This window comes from Chrysochloris asiatica, unplaced genomic scaffold (assembly GCF_000296735.1).
Source record: "Chrysochloris asiatica unplaced genomic scaffold, ChrAsi1.0 scaffold00052, whole genome shotgun sequence".
Taxonomy (NCBI): Eukaryota; Metazoa; Chordata; class Mammalia; order Afrosoricida; family Chrysochloridae; genus Chrysochloris; species Chrysochloris asiatica.
In genome coordinates this window covers 333,817-354,547 of record NW_006408570.1, presented here as the reverse complement: position 1 = coordinate 354,547, position 20,731 = coordinate 333,817, and the positions used below count along the sequence as shown (strand labels likewise).

At 48.3% G+C, this 20,731-nt stretch overlaps 1 protein-coding gene across 1 annotated transcript in view; it reads right to left on the bottom strand.

The window, feature by feature from the left end:
- The window catches only part of RAB11FIP5 (RAB11 family interacting protein 5 (class I)), a 63,219-nt gene extending 42,749 nt beyond the window's left edge, over window positions 1-20,470 (bottom strand). Inside the window, exon 1 of the mRNA XM_006862887.1 lies at window positions 19,813-20,470. Coding sequence (XP_006862949.1) covers window positions 19,813-20,243 — 431 coding nt within the window. The 5' untranslated portion in view covers window positions 20,244-20,470. The remainder of the gene's footprint in view (window positions 1-19,812) is intronic.
- Between the last annotated feature and the right edge of the window lie 261 nt (window positions 20,471-20,731).

Sequence of the window (20,731 nt, the reverse complement as noted above, 5' to 3'; positions counted from 1 at the left end):
TCAGCCTCTCTGTACTGTGGGTACCCCGAATTTCCTGATATCCGCACCGATATCCCTCTCTATTTGTTCGGCTTTGTTAGTTTATGCTTCCTTTTCTCTGGAAATGCAGCCTTCTAAGTGGGGGTTGCTCTAGGCCTGCATTCCAAGGTCTGCAGGGGGCAGAGGCACTCGCCGGCGCGGGCACGGAAGCGGGAGCCGCATGCAGGCAGGCAAAAGCTTAAAATGCCTGTAAATCCTCAGCAATTTTATCTTTTAAAAAAACGAGTTCAGAATGTTGAAATATAAGATCTTATGTTTGTTCAAAGGCTGTCTGTCTGCTAGGCAGAGGTTTCCTATGTGCGATTCCGCCCTTTTTCCCCAGAGCCCTACCTGAGCTGCCTGGTCCGGGAAGCACCACCCTCTGCCTCCCCTCACTTCTTATCAGCTGGACGCTTCACTATCAGCTCTAGACCTCCATGGATATGTCCTTGTTCCATACAGTTTTTAATGACTAACAGAGCTCCGGTAGCATAGTGGTTACAAATCGGGCTGCTAACCTCCAGGTCAGCAGTCCGAAATGCTCCCGTAAAGATGTACAGCCTCGGAAACCCTGTGCAGGGTCACTATGAGTCGGAACCCACTCCACAGTACTTAATAACAACAAGGTTTCAGAAGTAGATTGCCAGAGTTTGGTACCTGGGTGGACTAACACCTCCAAATGTCCAGTTAGCAGTCGAGCCTGTTAACCATCCAGGAATTCCACCCCTCCCCTAGGAGGAGACTGTGTCATACATTCCTAACAGAGGGACACACACAAGTCGGGAGGAGCAGGCACTATTAAGTACTTTCTATAAATAAATAGTGCTAAAATGAACAAGGCCTCCTTTTCCCAAAACCATTCTGGAACAGCATTCTCAATGAGGAAGGACAGTGATATCTGCCCCAATATAATTCCTACAACATCTACCCAGGCCTCAAAGCCTGAGTTCCTCTGCTCCCATTACATGTATATCACCAACCTGCACATTTTTCAAGGAGTCCTGCTAGCACAGTGATTAAGTGCTCAGCTAACCAAAAAGTTGGCAGTTCAAACCCACCAGCCACTTTATGGGAGAAAGATGTGTCAGTCTGCTTCAGTAAAGCGGGGAAAACCCTATGGGGCAGTTCTATTCTGTCCTATGGGGAGCTGTGACTCTAACTTGACTAAGAGGTAATGGGCTGGTTTGCACATCCATTGTTGTTGTTAAGTACAATGGAGTCAGTTCCGACTCAGTGACTCAGGGTTTCTGAGGCTGTAAATCTTTATGGGAACAGAATGCCTCATCCCTCTCCCGCGGAATGGCTGGTAGTTTTGAACTGCTGACCTTGAGGTTGGCAGTCCGACTCGTAACCACTACTCCACCAGAGCTCCTTATGCAGGTACTAAACTGCTCTAGTTACTAAACTGCTCTACCTGCAGCCATCCCACCTAGACTCTCCCATGTCTGGGACACCTGACCTCAAGGCCCAAGCAGCATTGCTCGGAAGACAAGGGTTTTGATTAAAATGATAATCATCTAGGACTTGTCCCAGGTGCTTCGACAATTAAGAAATAAATGTTAGGCACCACTGGAAGGCGAACAGTGGAGAAAATGCCGTATACCTGAAGTACAGCTATGGCCAAAGTGCTTGCGAACATGCAGATTCCGAGTCAGTCAGTGTTGGTAAGGCCCGAGAGGCTCCATGTCTAACCAGCTCCCAGGGTGTGCTTGTGCCACAGTACCACCCCGCAGGGCCAGAGTGAACGTGAACCTTACCAGGTGCTCCTTGTGAGCAAGGTTCTGCACCTCTTTTATTACCCACACAGTCATCAGATTGGATCATTACTCCCATTTTGCAGATGAGTTGCAGCTAAGTGTTGTAACTTGCCTAAGGTCACACAGCAAATAAATGATGGAGTCCAAGCCCATGTCCTTAACCTTTTAGGCTTCACATCTCTCAGACAGCTGAATGAAAATACCCTACCAGGACAGAGGCTAGAAAAGATCAGAACACATGTCACAGAGCCACAAAAATGGTCTGTGAAGACCAGAACCCTCTTTGAAGGACTAGCCAGCTCTAAGGAGATGGAACCCTGAGAAAGCCATGGGGTTCTGTCTTACCCTCAACCCTATTAAAACCCTGTCAGAGAGCAGCCCAGCCTCCCGCTACCGCCATCAGGGTCCAGAACTGCTGAGAAGGTGAAGGACTCCTGCCAGCCACAATACCTCCTCACAAGTTCCACCTGACAAAGCTCAGCAGGCCTCTTGTCGACTTGGGACTCAGCCCTCAGCCTCCTCCCCTGACCATCCCCACCCTCCAGGAGCAAAGGACAAAGGTGAGATGGACAGGGTGGGAGGGCTAGTTCCCTCGCCTATTACCAACATTATGGCCCTAGTTCTTCCTCCTAGTGGGCCCTCAGCATTCCTCACCAGCTCTCTACTGGGTTCTCAGGAAATACAGTTCAGTTAACAGTTGTCAGCCAGGATAACTGGAGAGCCAGCCGGGGGCAGAAGTCAACCACGTTCCTGCACAACCCAGGGGGACTCCATCAGAGACTGCGTGACTGTGTGTGTACGTGGGGTGGAGAGGTGTGCAGACACAGGGCCTCGCGCGACCACCTGACTCCTAGGGGACCTCCTTTAACCTCATCCTCATTTCTATCAGCCTGAAATTTAGCTTATGACCAAAATAATGGTGCTCCTCCCTCCCTGAGCCCCTGTTCATTATTTTCAACCCCAAACTCTGGACCCTCATACCACATCCAAACTTTGAACTCTATTGGATCTACCCACAAATTCTATCCAGAATTCTATCCAGAATTGTGGCAGTAGCCACAAGTGTCAGGCTTAAAGGAGAACATTCCAAAATGGGACTTTCTTTAACTCTGAGCCTCTTCCTTGGTTCCCATCTCTGAGCTACAACTCTCATTAACTGCCCTGAGGGAGAAGCTGCCTAACCAGATCTGGGATGTGCCCAGTCTCCTGCCTGGAGAAGGTCAGCTGATAATCCCATGCTAGTTCATCATAGGCCTTCAAAACCAGTAATCTTATTATCATTGACAACTACAACCACTCATTTAGCACTTACTGTGTGCCAGAGCTATACTAAACACTCCACAATTCCAAACTGCATTTTTATCTAATCCACTTAACAAGATGATGAGGTTGGTATGTGGGCAGCGGTTCACGTGTAGACTTTGGAACCAGGCTGCCTGGGTTGTTTAAGTTTCAGCCTATCTACTTACTAGCTGTATGGCCTTAGGCAGGTTACCTAAATTATCTATGCCTCGGTTTTCTCATCCATCTAAAAAATGAGGATATCAGAAGTCCCTCACTTCACAAGGATGAAGTGGATTATACGTGGCGGGCTCAGCCCAGGGCCTGATACCCAGGAGGCACCACACGAGTGTCCACTCTTATTGTTCTGCAGATGTAGACCCCAAGATGCTAAGTTCCAAGGGTTAAATCACAAACTTCTTTTCAGGAACTAGGAGAGACAGGATTTGAATTCAGACTCCTTGGCTTCAGAGCCCATGACCTTAACCATATACTAGATTGCCTCCCTTCTGCAAGTACCACACACACATCCATCCCTAGGCCCAGAAGACCCCCTTCCCCTGCCCAACTGAGGAATCCAAAGACATGGCCCACCCCTCCCCACCCATTATTTCCCTAGAGCAGGGAGTCTGTGTTAGATGGGAGGAAAATTCCATCTTTCTTTTCACTTACCTCAAAATGAAATTTAGTATTCAATCATGAGCAAATGCACCAAGAAAAATCAGATCTTTCCATATGATGTTAGAGTTAATAGAGATATCACAATATTATGCTCATAGCTACATTGAAATTTGTTAGATCACTACTAACCCATCACTGGCGACTGACCCCATGTATTACAGAGTAGAATTAGGCACCATAAGGTTTTCTTGGCTGCAATCTTCACATAAGCAGAGTTTCAGGACTTCCTTTCAAGGTGCCACTGGGTAGGTTCAAACTGTCAACCTTTTGGTTAATAACCAATAGCAAACCTTTGCCCCACCCAGGGACCTGAGATAATCCTTCGATCACATTATTTAATGCATTAATAAAACACATACATTACATGACCAAATACTGATGACATTATTTGAACATCACCAATGTCTTCTGTAACCTCTTCTCTGACTGAGTCCATAGGCTTCACAGGGTAGCCAAGGGGCCCATGGAACAGAAAGGGCTAGGAGCATCTGCTAAGATCTCAGAGCTGAAAGCAGGCACTGCTCTCCATTGCTCGGTCAGGACACAGAGGGGCCTGGCAAAGGTCCCCAGCGTCACACAACAGTGCCCAAGCTGACCCTCAAACACCTTGCATGCCAACGAAGGTGACTCCAGAGAAACAAAAACAGCACACTTGCTAACCAGATGACTCCAGGCTTGTTTTCATAATGCCCCAACAACACACAGTGTCTGACTCCCTCAGGCCAGTCCTCACCTGAGTCTCACCTGTTGGGCCTGCAACCCACCATGTCTACAACTTCTCTTCCGGCTGTGGCCGCCACCGCCATGGCTTCTTCAGATAGGCCTAAACTCAGGCTAGCAGACAGCTACCACCATGCTGGGCACCAGAGGCCTGCAAAGCTCACAGTTGTAGGGATCACAGCCCACTCCACTAAACGAATGAAGTCAAGAAGCAGTTAGGGAAGAAAACTGTGCTGCCTGATGTTGGGAGACTCCTAGGGTGGAAAGTACAGAGACAATAAGGCAAGGAAGAAGTATTGATCTTTTCTCGGCCTCACCCCCACCTACTGCAAACAAGGACTGCCAAGGTTCCAGAGTGGAGAAGACACACAACTCAAAACTAACTGCTATTACTTCACACCTACTAAGATGGCTAAGAGTTACAAAACAGACAACAGGAGTTAGCCAGGATGTAAAGAAATTGGAATTGCAAAATGGTGTAGCTGCCATGAAAAAGAGTTTGGCAATTCATTGAAAAGTGAAAGTTAGAGTTATCTTGTGACTGTTGTTGCTGGTGTCAGGTGCCATCGAGTCAGCTCCGACTCATAGTGACCCTATGCACACAAAAATGAAACACTGTGCTGTCCTGTGCCATCTTAATAAGCATGCCTGTGGTTGAGTTATAATGTCAGTCCATCTTGTTGAAGGTCTTCCTCTTATTTGCTGATCCTCTACTCCACCAAGTATGCGTCCTTCTATATATATAACATGTCCAAAGTCTGTTAGACAAACTCTCTCCATTCTCACATCTAAGGAGCATTCTGTCTAGACTGTTTCAGAGACAGCGTTGTTCAATTTTCTGGCAGTCCATAGTACATTCAATATTCCTCATCAATACGATCATTCAAATGCATCAATTCTTCTTTGACTTCCTAATTCATTGTCCTGCTTTTGTATCTGATGGGTATATGCCCAACAGAATTGAAAACAGAAATACACCAGATACATGTACACCAATGTTCACTGCAGCATTAGTTACAATACTGAAAAGATGTAAGCGCCTAAATATCCGTCAACAGATGAATGGATGAGCATAATGTGACACAAGTTCATGATGGGATATTATTGTTGGTTGCTGGTCAGTCGATTGTGTGCAGAATAGAACTACTCCACAGGGTTTTCAAAGCAACAATCTTCAGAAGCAGATGACCAGGCCAGTCTTCTGAGGTACCTCTGGGGGGTTCAAACCATCACCATTTTGTCTAGTAACTGAGCACGTAACTGTGCTACCCATGTAACTCGGTCATAAAGAGAAATGAAGCCCTGATTATGCTGCAACATGGATGAATCATGATAACAGCATAAAGAGTGAAATAAGTTAGTCACAAAGGGACCGATATTATGATGCCATTAATATGAAATCCCTAGAATAGACAAGTGTACACAGACTTAAGTTTATTAGTGGGTACCATGGGCACGTGGAAGGAAAGGGAAAAGAGACTTACAGTTTAAAGGACCTTATCTTCTCCTAAAGATGATGCGAAAATTTGAAAATGTGTAACGCTGATGGATGCACAACATGATGAATAAAATGTCAGTGAAATATACATGTAAGGAAGATCGAAACAGTAATTTTTTTTGTGTACATGTATGTCTACTACTTTTTTTTTTTTTTTTTTTTAAGGAACTTCTGGGGAAAACCACAGAGAAGATACCAAAATGCCATTACATCACATTGCCTGCCCTAGATTTCTAGTCCAGGCCAGCAATTGGCCATTTCAGGTGACACTGTACAGATTAACTCACTTACCCTCCAGAGGCCAGCAGCCTTTACAGATTCATGAGGCCCAGCAAGCTTGGCTCTGGCAGGAAATTTTTGTCATGTAAATGATTTATCATTTGAATGTGACACCAGATTAGAATATAATGGCACAAAACTGGTCTTTTGTTTGATGAAAATGAACATGAAGCACCTACTCTTGAAGATCAAAGACTATAGCCTTCAGTAGGGATTAAATGTCAGTATACAGGAAAGGAAAAGCCTCCTAATGGGACCAATAAACAGCATCATGATAAACGGTAAAGAAATTGAAGTTCTCAAGGATTCTATTCTTCTTGGACCAACAAAGACCAGAAAAATTGTGCAAAGGAATTTCTTCCATCACGACAATGCACTTGCTCATTCCTTGAGGGTAGCAAAGCCTGTCCTAGGAGAATCTCCTTGGTAAACCTTACCCCATCTACCCTACAACCCTGATTGTGCCCTTCCAGAATTCTTTTTGTTCCCAAAGCTCAAAGAACATTTAAAAGGAACACAATTTGAATCCCTCAAAGGTGCCAAAACTGCCGTTTCAACATGGTGTTAATCGAAGAGCTCAGAATTCTTCAGGGAAGGGCGAGAGATATGGAAACACTACTTTTAGAAGAGTAACCTAGATGGAGGATATGCAGAGAAACAACTGCTTTTTGACACTGTTGTTTAACACAGCTTGCTATGACTTTTGCAGCAATACTTTTGACTTACTGCCGTGTTTTCCTAGAACAAGAAAGGGAGTATCCTTTGAGGAGCTTATATCCTTGGTAGAGAAATCAGATGACAATAAGCCATGTAAACGAAGGGAAAATGTGATCAGCACCACAGAAATGAACAATTACAGTTCTTACAAAGAAGAAAAGGGCATGGGAGAGAATTACACACAGGGGTATGCAGAACATGGCATTTAAACCAGACTTGAGCAACAGACAGAAAGGAGGCAAAGACATTCCAGGTAGAAGGAAGAGAAGAGACTGACGTCCAGGGATGGACACTATAAAATGGGACTGGCAGGAGACCACCTCAAGCATCACAACAAGGTGCTGCAATGTTGGGGCCTCAAAGAGCACAATGCTGTTGACAGCTGCCACCCCAATCGACTCTGGCTCCTGTTGCCCAGTTCTGTGCCAGCTTCGCAACCACTGATATGTTTGAGTTCCACAGGGCAGGAAGCGTGCGGTAGGGTGGGTGTCAGACAACCAGGCAAGGGGACAGGTGAAAGACAAGGCAGAGAGACTGGCATAGCCCAGGGCAGAGTCCCATGGCCAGGTTAACTCAAGCAACCCCTTATACCTTAACGGTTTTACTTCTCATCAGAAATTAATAAACTGTCTATAAAAAAGTAACAGTCCAAAGCAGAAGTAAAAATAAAATGTGTCTAAAGTAGGACAGTAGCAGTGGGGAAAGTACGAGGGATCCTCGTCTGATTCTCACCCTCAGCTGACAACAGGGACTGTTATTCACCTTCGATCCCTCACACCCAGGAGCAGGGCCTGAGATATGGAACACCCCTAATACCTGGGAGACAAATGAGCTGTAGTTGGCAGGACTCAGCTTCAGTCCCAAAAAGAAACTGGAGGCAAATCATTTTAAGGTTACTATGGGAAAAAGCGTAGTGCTTACAAATCGGGCTGCGAACCGCAAGGTCAGCTGTTCGAAGCTACCAGCTGTTGCACGGTAGAAAGATGAGGCGTTCTGCTCCTGTAAAGATTTACAGCCTCTGAAACCCTGTACAGGGTCGCTATGAGTCGGAACCGACTCCATAGCACACAGCCATAGCCAGACATGGGAAAACCCCGGCAAACTGGAAGACAGGAGACCTGGGTTCTACTCTGCCTCTGACTTACTAAGCAACTTTAAAAAAGCGATTTCCCATTAAAAAAAAAAAAAAAGCAATTTCCCCTCTGTAAATCAGGGTGATAAAACTAGTCAGGGGCGGAGAGCAGCATCATTGAAAATTGTTATTAGTCAGAGTTTGGGAGACAACTGTGAGAAGACTTCTCCCCAAGTTTCCTCTATCCTTACATCTCCCTTTCTCTCCAGTGCCATCCCCCCAGGCAGTCTTCCCTCACACACTACTTACAGGAGGTCTGTGGACTCCAGCACCCACAACCTAAAACCAGCCTTTGATTTGGTATCTGCAGTAAAACTGCAAGCCAGACACAATCATAGGACAGGATATTGCCTCTTATCAGGCCACAAAAATGATCGTTATCACCGTCTCTGGCACCGTGCCTGGCACCAACCATCATCCAAGCCTAGAACAGTTATCCCTGCCTCCCTGGAGATAGCCTGACTGGTCCGGGTCAGAACTTCGACCTCAGCAATGTCAGCCTCCCTCCCTTAGGAGAGCAAGCCTCTGGGCTATTCCTCATCCCTCCTACTGCTGCAGAAACCGGAGCAGAGGGGCCAAAGGTCTGTCATGGTCAGCTGGTCTCAGAGGTGGCCAGGAGCTGCACTCACCTAGCAGGAGGAAAAGATATAAGCTACCCGCAGACAAGTCTAATATACAGGGAAAGGGGCTCCAGGCTTAGAGGTCAGAGATCTGGCTCCCATGATCTAGCCACGTGATCTTGGGCAAGCCATTCTACTTCTGAGGACCTCAGTTTCCACATCTGTAAATATAGGGGTCACCTGCTACCCTCAGGGGAGAATGAAATGAGGTACTGTCAGGAAAGGACTCTGAAAAGTAGGCCAAATCACACCTAAGATTTGGGTTTACTGTCGTCAAGTGCCTTTGATAGGCTGACGTCAGCCCAGGGCCAAACAGCACTGACCCTGCCCAAGAAATGAGAGCGAAACCTCTCCTAGGGCATCTTTGGCAGATGGGGAAATAAGGAAGAAACTGTACTTAACCACACACTCCTCCAGACCCAAAGCTGCTCATAACCTCATTCCTACTCCTGGTGAGCCACCAGGACAGAGGAGAACTGCTCCATAGAGTTTCCGAGATTATAAATCCTTATGGAGGCAGACTGCCTCAGCTTTCCCACAGAACAGCTGGTAGGTTCAAAGCAGGGACCTTTCCACTAGCAGCCCAACACTTAACCCACTGCACCACCAGAGCTCCTTGCCTAACCCCAGATGTACCCCAGAATAGGAACCCTGTGTCATGAAAGTACAAAACTAAGCAGTATGTCTGTCTCCTCTGCTGGAGTCTCAGGTCAGACTCCACAACAGGTGGAGACAAACAGTAAAGTATCCCTCTGTGGGAAAGCCAGCAATGTATGTTAGCAAGGCTGCATTTGGGCAAACAAAAAGGCAAGGGGAGGAGAAAATACAGAATGCATTTGCTGGTAGTTTTGAATCGCTGACCTTACGGTTCGCAGCCCGATTCATAACCACTACGCTACCAGAGCTCCATTTGCTCATAGATGCATTAAATCACTTTGGAAGGTGACACAAGAACAGGCTGGGAGCCTCTGAGGAAAGTTGCTGGCTCACTCAAGGTCACCATAAGGGAGTTTTGTGTTATTTTTCAATAAATTATTCTTTGTTGTTGGAAATATACACAGAGCATACACCAACTCAACAGTTACTACATATACAATTCAGGAACACTGATCACATTTCTTCTAATTGCAACCATTCTCACCCTCATTTTCTGAGTTGTTCCTCTCCCATTAATGTACATGTACTGCTCCCTAGAACCCCCAAATTAAACTCACTGTCATCGAGTTGATTCCAACTCATAGCGGGCTTCCAAGGCTGTAACTCTTGATGGGGACAGGCTCATCTTTCTCCTGAGGAGCGGATAGTGGGTTTGAACTGTCGACACTGTGGTTGGTAGTCCAGGGCTTTCTTCACTGCCCCTGTAGCTAAATCTATGCCATCAAGTCAATTCCAATTGCTAGTGATCCAATAGACAAGGTTTCTGAGGCTGTAAATCTTTATGGGAGCAGACAGCATCTTACTTTTGAGGAGTGGCTGGTGGGTTTGAACTGCTGCACCCCACCACGATCCCCAGAACCAACTCAAAATTTAAAAAAATTTAAAAGTTACATTAAAAGGTGAAAGTCAGATTGTTTTGCTAAGAGAAGTACATAGAAAACTAAGTTTGACACCCCTCTGTTCTCTCTCCTGGCTCAGCCCCACCCCACTCATCTCCCCTTCTAGAGGGGCTGTTTTCCTGCCTGACACTCCACCAGCCATCTTACCTCACCTGTCATTCAAGGAGGCACCTCTCCCAGGAAGCCCACCCTGATCACTCCATTCCCCCAAAGTTACCTCTTCTTTTGCCCATTCCCTTCTCTCATACTTTTTATATGTTGCTTTATAAGTTAATCATCCTTCCTGCCTACGTCTTGTCTCAAACACGTGTTCAGCTTTCTGGAGAAAAGGTGGTACATTTTATTTCCTTTATTTCCTCCACAGTCTTGACCTAGGCATAATGGTTGCTCAGTCATTTCTTCCAGAATGTTGAACAAAAGGAAAGGAAAGAACACACATGACTGCACTTCTGTGGTAGAAGCTAGGAGGCTCAGAGTGCTCTGCCAACGTAAAACAGACATGTGATGATTTGAACAAGGTCAAGACACTTCATATCTATGGATGTCCCAAGTCTTACTCCAGTGTACAAACCTTGTTGCTAAGTGCTGTTTAGTTGGTTCCAACTCATGGTGACCCTGTATAGGGTTTCCAAGTAGCAGACGATGGGTTTGAACTGCCAACTGTGGTTAGCAGACTAGAGCTTATCCTAAAGCACCCCACCAGTACAAGACTTTTTGTTGTTGTTAAGTGCCATCGAGTCAGTTCCGACCCACAGCAACCCTGGATAGTGTTTCCAAGGAGCAGATGGTGAGCTTGAACCGCCAACCTTGCAGTTCAAACAGCTTTGCAGTCTGGCACATTAATCCACAGCGCCACACCAGGACTTAGGAGAGCGAATCTCTCCAGAGGTGGGGGATGTCTAGGCCAAGGAGAACTTCCCAAGTCTCATCCACTCCTCTCCAGCCCTAGAATAATGAAATGAATACCCTCCTTCCCAAAGTACCAGGTAACCAGAACAAGGCACAGAGTCGCAGACCAAAGGTGCTTACCCCAATAAGCCAAAAGCTCACTCAAGAGAAAGAAGACAAGCTTACAAAGGCCCCTAGCCTAACCCCTGCCATATGCTTTGCCCTCAGGAGGGCAGCTGCTAAGCCACTAGCCCCTATGTAAAGCTGAAACATGAGACATAAAGGGGAAACTGAGATGGACAGTATAGCATAATGGTAGAGAACACTGAATATGAAGTCATACTGTCTGGGTTCAAATCCTGACCCTATCATTTACTGTTTTACCTTTAGAAAAGTCACTTAACCTCTCTGTGCCTTGGTTTCTTTACCTATTAAACACAGTAATGGAACCTGTAATGTACGTAAGTCCATAAATCAAAACCAAACATATTGCCATTGAATTGACTCAACTTAAAGTGGCCCTATAGGACCAAGTAGAATTGCCCCACAGGGTCCTGGTGTGGCGCTAGACTGCAAAGCCGTTTGAACTGCAAGGTCGGTGGTTCAAACTCACCAGCTGCTCCTTGGAAACCCTATACAGGGTCGCTATGGGTCGGAATCGACTTGATGGCACTTAACAACAACAACTATCTTTACAAAGGAGTCCTGGTGTGGCTTTGTGGGTTAACGGGCTTGGACTGCAAGGTCGCTTTGAACCGCAAGGTCAGTGGTTCCACTCACCAGCCACTCCTCAGAAACCCTATACAGAGTTGCTATGCGTCAGAACAGACTCTCCGGCACTTAACAATTGCAATCTTTACAGAAGCAAACTGCCGCATCTTTCTCCTAAAGAGCAGTTGGTAAATTTGATCCACCAACATTTAGATTAACAGACAAGTGCCTATGTAAGTAGGGCTCTTCAGTCAAGTCCTTAGGGCTTGACTAGATCAACAAAGCAAAATTTTAATAATCCACCAAAACAAAATGCTACATGCTCCAGGTCTGAGATTTCAGAGAATTCTGAATACCTTAGGGTGCTGTCTCAGGCTGGGCTCTCGAGAGAAGTAAAATCAGTGAAGTCCACACATATACATATATATGTAGTCCTGGTATGGCACTGTAGGATAAGCACTCAACTACAAGGTTTGACCGTAAGGTTGGCAGCTCAAATTCGCCAGTTGCTCCTCAGAAACGCTATTCGGGGTTGTTATGAGTAGGAACTGACTCGACGGCACTTAACAACAATATATAAGGTGGTGGTTGCGTGCTGTGGAGTCGGTTTCGGCTTATAGCAACCCTATGTAGGATTTCTGAGGTTGTAAATCTTTACAGGAGCAAAAGGCCTCATCTTTATTCTGCAGAGCGACTGGTAGATTTGAACTACTGACTGGCTGTTAGCAGCCCAACTCATCATAATCCACTACACTACCAGTGTTCCATATATAGTCACACACACACACACACACACACACACACACGTTGTTGAGTGCCATCGAGCCAATTCTGACTCATAGCAACCCTATACTGGGTTTCCAAGAAGCAGCTGATGGATTTCAACCACCAACCTTGTGGTTTACAGTCCAGTGCCTATCCAACAGTGCCACACAACAGGTGTATGTATATGTGTGGGCTTCACTGATTTTATGTATGTGTGGTCTTCACATAGAAATATAATGAGAGAGAGGGAAAGGAAGGTTTATCTCAAGGCTGCTGGCTTAAAGGCTGCAGAGGCGAATGGATCCAAAATTGCTAGGCAATACTCGACGGCACTTAACAACAACAACAACAACAGCAAGCCACTGGCTCAAGTCCCAAGAACTGAGGTCAGTTGATGATGATCAGGAAGCAGGATCCAAAGTGAGCAAAGAGCCAGAGAGCATTGCCAGACGCCCATATATAACCAGTGCAGGCCACACCCCAGAGAAAACTCCCTTTTACCTGACTGGCTGCTCATAGCAGATCTCATCATGGAAGTGATTACATTAGATCTCATCATGAGGGATGACTACATCAATACTTACCTGCCAAACTGCATCATAATTGTCAATTCACTGAGAATCATGGCCAAAACAAGTTGTCAAACAACTTTAACCACCACAGAAGGGCTAGCAGAAAGGGTTGCCAATGACAACCCAATGAATGGCCTTCAGTATATGATCCCTCTTCAGGGAGGCCTGCCCGACCAGCTCAGCCTGGTCTGAAAACCATACGATAACTTGTTTCCCCCTCGTGCTCTAAATGCAGGGGCAGGGGAGCTATCCTCCTCCTCACGCCCCTGGAGGGACATGCAGACAAGGATACCCCAGTATTCCCCTCCTTTGAAGCCTTACCACCGCCCGCCCCCCACCGAGTAGCCCCTTCTCTCCTTATTCCAGTAGGAACCCCAGAAACACCTTTGGATTAGACTGTCCCTTGAGGTCAGTGTGGCTGCCAAGACCTCTCCCCTTCTCAAGTTACAGTGCTCCTATCTCACTAAAATAGGGAGCTCTGGTAGCGTAGTGGTTACTGATCGGGTTGCCAACCTCAGGGTCAGCAGTTGGAAACTACCATCTGTTCCACGGGAGAAAGATGACGCTTTCTAGTCCCGTAAAGATTTACAGCCTCGGAAACCCTGTACAGGGTCGCTATGAGTCGCAACCAACTCCACGGCACATAACAACAACATCTCACTAAAATATAGGTATCTCCAAGGAAATCTTGGGATGTAAACAGGGCCCCAAATACCATGTCTTCTGTACCCTATAGGGTTTTAGAGCCACACTCTCCACTAATTTGCTGAGCAGCTCCCCATCCTTCTCCCTCCCAGAACCTCAGTTTCTACATGTCTAAGTGGTTAAGAGCTCTACTAGTCGAATGGCTGGTGGTTTGAATCTACCCAGACGTACTGCCAAAGACAGGCCTTGTGATCTGCTTCCAAAAGGTCACATCTTTGGAAATCCTATGGAGTAGCTCTACTCTGCACCATTGAGGTTGCATTAGTTGCCACATTTGAGCCCACTGCTGGTGCCATGTGCCAATCCATCTTCTTGGGGGTCTTTCTCTTTTTCTCCAACCCACCATTTTACCAAACATATTATCCTTCTCCAGAGACTGATCCCTCCTGTCAGTATGTCAGAAGTATAAGAGAAGTCTGGCCATCCTGGCTTCCAGGGAGCATTCTGGCTGTGCGTCCTCCAATACAGCTCGGTTGGTTCTTTAGGCAGCCCATGCGTGGTACTTTAATATTCTCCTCCAATACCGTAACTCAAATGTATCAATTCTTCTATGGTCTTCCTTATTCACTGATGACAACTAACAATAACAAAAGCTCTCTGCTAGCTCTGAGGACAGAATTCCAGGATTAAGGGCCATGCTTATCATCTAGGCCCAATGGGGGTGAAGGTAGCTGGTGATAAGTTCCCTCACTCAAATGCTTCTCCTCTAAACACTGCTCCCTAGGGTCCCCACTTACAGAGCCCCTGGTTGTCTCTCTCTGAGGAGAGGCCTGTGGCCCAGATGCAAACAAAGGCCCCAGCATGACTATTCAAGCCCAGTTCCCCTATCTGATCGATCACCTTTATTCCTGAAGGAAGAAATAGCTCAAGGGGTCTTCAATCAGCTCAGCCAGCAAAGTGATCAGATCCTTTTCCGATGGGACTGCCACTGTAAAGGGCCCACATTGTGTATTCATTTTTATTACTTGGCCGGTGGGGAAGGACACGTGACTACATCATTTTGCAGAGGTCTGGCCCGGCACAAGGAAATAAGCTTCTAAATTCCCACAGAGCAAAGAGAGCTCTTGTCATTGTGTTAATGATGTGGCCTGGAGCAAGGTGGGCAGGGCAGGGGAAACATCTGGCTAAGTAAGGCAACACCAGTCAGCAGCAGTACAGAAGTAGCCATAAGAAGTGGAACTGCTGCTCCCCGGTCTGAGGAAAAGGACAACCCTCAAGGTCGCCTGGGACAGAGGCTCTGCTGAGGAGCACCTTGGCGCTGGCAGCATACAGGAAGGGGAGAAGAGGACAGAGAAGGTCTGTAACAAAGGTCCCCACCCAGAGCCCAGGGGCAGGGGCAGGGGCAGATGCAGAGGGAAGGGGAAGCTGCTCTACCAGCAGGAGCCGCCCAGTCTGAAGGAGGAGTCACATTTCTTACCCCTTCCCACTCCCCTAGACGCTGCTCAAGCAACCCCAAATAAAAACTACCCATAACTAAGGGAGACAGAGCCTCCTGTGACCAAATGAACAGCTTTTGAATGCAGCCACACCCTTCTCTGGCAGCCAAACAGACTTGCCCAGCAGTTCCTCAGGCCCAACTCCAAGCCTAGGGTTGGAGTCCTGAGGAGCTGGGTAGCATAAGAAAACCACCAAGGAAGGCTGTGGGGAGGAACCCTGAAAGCTAGAGCATCTCCACACAACAGTAATATGCCAACCACCCGAAGGTGCAGGATGGCCTGTTAAGTGCCGTAGTCCGTTCCGACCCATAGCGACCCTGCATAGGGTTTCCGAAGATCAGCTGGTGAGCCTGAATCACTGACCTTAAAGTTCAAAACAACTTTACAGACTCCAGGGAGGGACAGAAGTACTCAAAGCCTATTCCAACCTCAGGTCAACAGGCTACATGTTCCTTCATACCTCTGGCCTCCTCAGGAAAGCTCAGGCCACTGTGAACAGCCAGGCAGAAGAGTCAGCTCTCAGGCCTTTGCCTTCCAAACCCACAGGCCTCCTTGAGAGAACAGTTTTATTCTTTTGTAATAAAAAACAATGAACTGATCCCAACCTGGCAGAGGCCATAACACCAAGGGGCAGAGCGGCGGAGCAGGCTTCCAACACCAACCCAAACTGGACTCACAACCTTGGCTTTCCCAAGGCTCAATGAGCCTAGACAATGATACCATCTTCCACACTCCAAGTCTTAACATCAGAGAAAGATTTACTCCCTATCAGAGTCAGGCGTGAGGACAATAATGGATCCCCAAACATGGTTGCACCTCGAACACAGATTAGCACTCCCAAAGGGCAAGGACCAGGTCTCCCCAATCAAAATGACCTCATGGTAGATTTCCTATCTTCCCACCGAAAAACCTTTGCTAGTTCAGGGTCATTCACCTGGGGATATAATTCACATGGATAGCCTAGAGCTGAGACAAGTCTAAGTGACCCACCAGATTGTAAGGGGAATAAAGAGAACTAGCCACCAACACTCGCTCTCATCTGTCTGTCGGGGGAGTCAGAGAAGCAAACAGACATACCCACCAAGGAGCAATAGGAAGAATTGTTGTTAAATACTGTCCAGTCGAGTCAGAACCAACTCAAAGCGACCCTGTATAGGGTTTCCAAGGAACAGCTGGTGAGTTTGAACCACTGAAGAAAATCCACGGAGAAGCACTGCTTAGGATTTTCAGACCCATAGGAACGATGATGATCCAAATATGGTTTTTTTGTGGTAAGAGGGTTATAACCAATTAACTTGTTTACTAATTAATATCTGCTTTGCGAATTTCCTCTTCAGTCATTTCAATGCCATCTCGAAGAATTCCCTACTAACAAAGGGCTTCCAGGGGAGGCTAAGGTACCTAGGCGCCCCGCTTACCACCATCACACCAAGTGAGGCCCTTGAGTAATCCCAACACTAAATGTTCTGACAAGGAGTTCTGATAGTGTAGTGGTTATGAATTGGGCTGCTAATCTCATGGTTAGCAGTTTGAAACTACCAGCCGTTCCACGGAAGAAAGATGAGGGTTTCTAGCTCCCATAAAAGATTTACAGCCTTGGAAACCCTTTACAGGGTCACTATGAATCGGAATTGACTCCACGGCACACAACAACAACGACAATGTTATGACAGCTTGCTTTTACCCAGAAGTATACTAGGACTTTTATGGATGTTATCTTATTTCTGATCAACTCTGATAATTACCATGACCTTTTTACAAATGAGGAAACAGGTTGCCAGTAAGTGACAGTCAAACCCCAGTACCCAGTTTAAACACTGTGCTGTCCTGCTTTCCCAGGTGGGCAAGATTGGTGGGGAGGAGAGCTACAGGTTGATCTGAGAGGCCTCCCAAGCTCAGTCCAAGCCCTGGTGCCTCCAGCAGTGAAGAACGTGGTGGAAAAGCTGTGTACCCAGCCAAGCAGACGTCTGAGGCTTCCCAGTCTCTGAGTTCTACGATGTCTCCCTCAATCACATGAGAGGTGATATATTCTAAGGCAGAGGTGTCTTCCAGGCTAGAGTTACCAGCATAGTTTCCAGAACCTCCCTCTACCATCAATACTGTTCCCTGACTGCCTACAATGATGTCTAGGGACTCCACAAGGTACTTGACTTGCACCCTCATTTCATCCTTCACCTAGACTCTACAGAGGTGGTAATTATTCCTATTTTACAGATGCAAAAACTGAGGCACAAAGAGTTTAAGTGGCTTGCAACAAAATGGCAGGTTTGGGATTAGAATCTGGTGAGAGTAACTCCACAATGTCCCTTCTACAGTCCTCCCCCTTTCACCTCCCCACACACAGATACACTTACTCTAAATACTGTCTTTCCCCAGTCAGATTCTCTCAGTGACATTTGTGTCCCCATCTACCCTCCCTAAGACCACCATAGCTAGCCCCTGAAGAAAAGGAGCAACAGTGAGTACTGTCCTTTTCTACCATTTTCCAAAGCTGAGGAGAGTACCCTCTGGTATTCCCCAGCAGTATCTTGCCCTCTCCCTCACCAGGTAAGGCACAGATTCACTGTCTCAACGGTCCATGCCAGGTAGAGAGAGGCAGGTCAGGATGCTCCAAGAAATGCCACCAGGAGTGGTCAGTGGGCATGCTACCAGGTCAGGGTCTAGTGAAATGGAGGATCGGGCCTATTTCACAAATGTTCCCCTGCCTACCACAAGTGCCTGCCTTTTCCACACTCTTATCAATAGCTCAGGTCAGGGCATCAGAGGAAAGGAAGCCAGGTGGGTACAGAAGGATCCTGGTAGAAACTAAGCCTCCCCCACCCACCCACCCATCCAATCAGTTCAAGGTGTGGCAAATAAAATTCTTCAAGAGGAATTGTCCTTAGCTGAAAACAGCCAGCTCAGCTGAGGAAGATCCAGAGGACATGGTAAATATAAGAGCAGAAACTGAAGAAGTCACTGACCCCACAAAGCCCCTCCCTAAAAGTCTTTTCTTGGTGGGAGGGACACCATTTGGCTCCTCACACCAGACACACCATCTACCCAGTCTGGTCTGATTAGCTGAGTATTTGAGAGTGAAGGAGTGAATAAAGGGTTGAATGAATTTTGGGGTAGGCACCTCTTCTGAAAAAGAAAGGGTTAAGAGATCCAGGGGAGTGTTTTCAGCCCACACCCACATCCTTGGACTTCATTAGCCAGGAAAGAGGGAAAAGACAGGAAAAGGGGTGGAAAAAAACAAATCAAGGGCCAAGCTTTATCACATGATCCCACTTCCAGCAACCAAACAGCAAGTCATGAGGGGAAGGAGAGGAGAGGACCAGGTGATGGGGGAAGTGGAGTCAAGTCACAGCCCTGCCTGGGACCTGCCCTATGCCAACCCTGCTTCCCAGCCCTGGTCTTGGCAAGAGCTATGTACTCTCTACCTTTCTACCCAAATCCTTTCTGGTTTCATTTAGGTCTGCGTCAGGCTCATCCTTCTCTTCCAGCAAGCCTTCCTAAATTTCCTCAGTTAGATGCCATCTGACTTAGGCAAACTTTTCCAGCACCTCTCCCCATCCCAGGCACAGACACCTGGTCTAACCCTCTCTATAGAGGGTCCTTCACGCCTTGGGGAGGCCATCACTCCCAATTAACCCTTGAGTGATCCACAGCAAGTTATCAACCCCGGAGACAGGCTTCCAGATCCAGTCCGAACCCAAAACAGGAAATTAAGGCTCCAAGTCTAAAGCCTTGATCTCAGCACAGGGAAGGATAAACACTGCCAAAATAAATGATTGAAAAGCTCACGGGCTGTTGTAGGTGGAAGTGACTGGGAGATTTATCCACTATGTGCATTAACCATAACACTGCCTCCAGTTAGGGCAGAGCGATAAAGGCTGACTAAAGTGTTTCGGTCCTTCACTCAAGAGCTTCTTGTCCAGAGAGGGGTAGGTTCAGGAAGGCGTCTCCGGATTCCTGAGGGCATCTGAGAAGCAGGCAAAAAGGATGACCTCAGCAACCTCTGGCTGTGGTCGGGACGCCTGTATTCAATCTAGCCCTGGAGGACACCACCATCCCTTCCACTAGCGTGAGGCAAAGCCTCTACTACCCCGAGGGCCCGGAAAAGGACCCAGAACTAGTTGCTCTCCCTTCCAGGAAAGGGAGGGAGGTCGCCAGGACCTACCAATGGCCCCAAATTTTCCTTCCTCTGGATTCCACAATAAAACTTTACTTGACAATCTACTACCATCGCTTGGTCTCCACCCACACCCCCCACAGCCCTCTCAAGGGTCCACCAGCTGCCAAGCCCAGCACAATGCACGTTTAGGGAAATGTGGGGGAGCCCCCGAAACGTGAAGATCCAACTTGTCGGTTTATGCTCTTCAGCGCGAGGCAAGCTGTGCACTGTCTTGGCCGAGATTCTGGGTCGTGCTCTCCCACCAGTCCCTCCAGGTTAGACCTTTAACCGTTTCCCAGCTGCTCGCGACCCCCACTTACTCAGTGTGCTGGGCGCGGCCTGCGCCGAACACCTTTTCCAATGCCACCGTGGCCTGGCCCAGGAACTTGTCGACGCCGATGAGCGAGCGGTGCATGGTGGTGAGCACTAGCTCGCAGGCGGTGGTGGGGCCCGCGGCCCAGGGTGCCGGACTGGCGTCGGCCTCCTGTACCCGCAGCAGGCCGTCCAGGGCACCGGGCGGCAGCTCGAAGGAACACTCCTCGCGCCATTCCGGGCAGCCTGGTGTCTTCTCCACCACCGACGTGCTATACTTCTCGCGGCCCAACTGGATCACCGTGTACGCGTCGCTGGTGCTGCCCGCCCCCGAGCTCTTGCCCCGCAGACCACGGGCCCGCAACACCGTCACTTGGACGTGCGTGGGCAGCCAGCGGGAGGGCCCCGCCACCGGATCTGAGCCCCGCACCAGGGCCATGGCGGGGGAAGCCGCGGCGGGCGAGGGCCGACCGAGCGAGGCACGGACACCGGAACCAAGAGAGTAACTTGGCACGGAGGAGGGCGGTCAGGAGCAGGCTCAGAGGGCCACCGCCCGCCAGGCAGCACAGCGGGCCGCCGCCTCCCCGCCCTTCCCAGCCGCCGGCTGCGCTGCAACGTCAGCGCCCCGCCCCCTGCCCCGCCCCTCCGCCCGCAGCCCGAACCCGCGCGCTGGTGCGGCAGAGCTGCTGCGGGCGCTGGCAGCCGCGCTCGGGCCTGGCCCGCGGTGCACCAGCCTGGAGGCACGGCAGGGCCGGGGGCGGGGCGCGTGGCCTCTGCAGAGGGGTAGGCGGGCCCCTGCTTTGGCCCCGCCCTCGGTCGGCGCCGGCTGTGGGTGACCCCAGAACCCCAGGTTCGCCTTCGACAGCCTTGCGGAGCGTGATGGCCTCACGCCTCCCGCCAATCCTGATTCCTCCTTCAAAATGTCTC